Source organism: Bactrocera latifrons, unplaced genomic scaffold (assembly GCF_001853355.1).
Source record: "Bactrocera latifrons isolate USDA-ARS-PBARC rearing strain unplaced genomic scaffold, ASM185335v1 scaffold_138, whole genome shotgun sequence".
Classification (NCBI taxonomy): domain Eukaryota; kingdom Metazoa; phylum Arthropoda; class Insecta; order Diptera; family Tephritidae; genus Bactrocera; species Bactrocera latifrons.
The window spans coordinates 108809-110825 of record NW_017534830.1 but is presented as its reverse complement, the minus strand read 5'-3'; the positions used below and the strand labels follow the sequence as shown (position 1 = coordinate 110825).

The following is a 2017-nucleotide window of genomic DNA, read 5'->3' as shown; positions in this document are numbered from 1 at the left end:
AAAGGAAAGACTTAAGCCTGAACAACGTTTACAAATCGCTCCACTTCACGTTCTGTAAAGAATGTGTTTCGCGCGCTTCACTTAATTTATGGCCTACTATTCGCAACACCATCAGCCATCTTGAGGCCCAGCATTCATTATAGTATAATATTCGACCGAATAGATCACGTCCAGCACGCTGTGAARAAAATATAKMAGMCGTAGCTGAGAGTGTATACGAACACCGTGKAGAGTCGATTCGGATWCTTTCGCAGCAACACGGACTAATGTATAAATCGACTTGGCACATTTTACGTCGAGATMTTAAATTGAAAGCCCTCGTCCTTTCCAAGCGACATCGCTTCGCCCTATGGGCTCTTGAAAAATTCAAAATGCTCGAAAGAGTCATCGAAAATTGGACTCAACGGATGGATCATCTGAGACGTAGCCGTGGGCAACATTTGAAAGAGATAATMTTCAAAAAATAAATGCCAAAGAATGTTCTTTCGAATGATAATAAATATTCCCCACTAAATTTGAAGATTCGGTGTGTTTTTTTTTTATAGAAACGGATCTCCCGTTCAGGAACGAGAGAAATAAGATTAAAACCTTCAAYGTCAACAAAACGAGCTTTATAAATTTCATATAATGTAAATAMATTTTTCTGTTTTATCCGTGTATGACGTCACCAATCAATTCATTTTCTGACAAACAGCTATTGAAAGGTAGTGGATTGCTTAAAAGTTGCTATCATGAAATGGTTGTGTCCCTTCCAACCTGCAGAATGGATACGTGAAAATTGTTGAAAAAATATACAATTGGACCCACTAACCTTGTCTTTTGTCCGACTAGGAAAAAGGGGCTAATTATCAAGTTGTCAAACTAGGGTATGGAAAGTYTACAAATGACCACATATTTTTTATACGAATTTACCGGATTTTTATTCGGATTACTCATACAGTAGTATGTCTTAAAATTATTTGGCAAACAGCAATTGAAGAACAACTTCACTGTTGGCGGTTGAAAAGACAAAATGAACGATGAAATTCTTAACTACTTAAGCAAATATTCTAGGAAGGCATTCATACGGAACTAAGAACTTACTTTACCGTTAATTACCATTTTTAACAAAACACTTTTTTCAGTTCATTTTTGAGTTCATTTCTTTATTACCTCATGGTTTTCAAAAACAGTTACTTAGAAATTCATTTGTAYAAAAATTATGAAAATTAGAGATTTAACCGTTACATTAACGTAAAAGTAGAGTAAACAATAACAATGCCATTCAAGCAATTCTTAAACACTACTATACTTCAACATATGTATGTGTATGTATGTATATGTATATGTAAATATATAACTATTATTGAGAAATGTGTGCGTTGGCACGTTTTAAATATGGTTTTTCATATGTATGTATTGTTTTTGTAAATAACAAAGTGCTTACTGAGCCTGTTTATTCTGCTCTAGTTGCTTTCTGYTCAATTTTTCCAGGACCCGTTCGATTTCCGGATGAATATTACGCACCCTAGATAGGATGTCATGGGCACGATTAAACTGTCCACTGAGTACGGAACTGGAAAGGATATACAAGAAATAAATATTTASTTAAACAAATAATGTAATTAAATGAGCGTGAAATCTGAAGCGAGTATAAGTATCTGTTAAAAACAATAAATGTTTTACTTTTAATTTTATCATTTAAAATTTTTTATTCATTTTATCAGTTAAAAATATTTAATTTATTTAGTAATTAGTATATAATTTTTATAAATTTGTTTTCGCAAAATTTCAATTTTATTTTATTATTTTTTAAAATTCTTTCTTTGTTTCAAGTTAAAATATTTCAATATACAATTTTWTCTGAACTTTTTATGTTAAAATATGCATTTTTAGGATAATCTATTTCCAAGTACTAGTTAATACTTTTTTTATTTTTTTTAAGTAAAAATAATTTTTAACCTATTATTAGGTTCTTCTCTTGATTTTTTCAATTTAAATTTAATAGTTTTTATTTGACATTTACTTTTCAGATTTT

General features: G+C 30.7%; 1 protein-coding gene across 1 annotated transcript in view; it reads right to left on the bottom strand.

Moving 5' to 3' along the window:
• Positions 1–1332: 1332 nt before the first annotated feature.
• The window catches only part of LOC108965298 (protein rigor mortis), a 13905-nt gene continuing 13220 nt past the window's right edge, over positions 1333–2017 (bottom strand). The window contains exon 10 of the mRNA XM_018927614.1: positions 1333–1555. Within this exon, the coding sequence (XP_018783159.1) occupies positions 1423–1555 (133 nt within the window). The 3' untranslated portion in view covers positions 1333–1422. The remainder of the gene's footprint in view (positions 1556–2017) is intronic.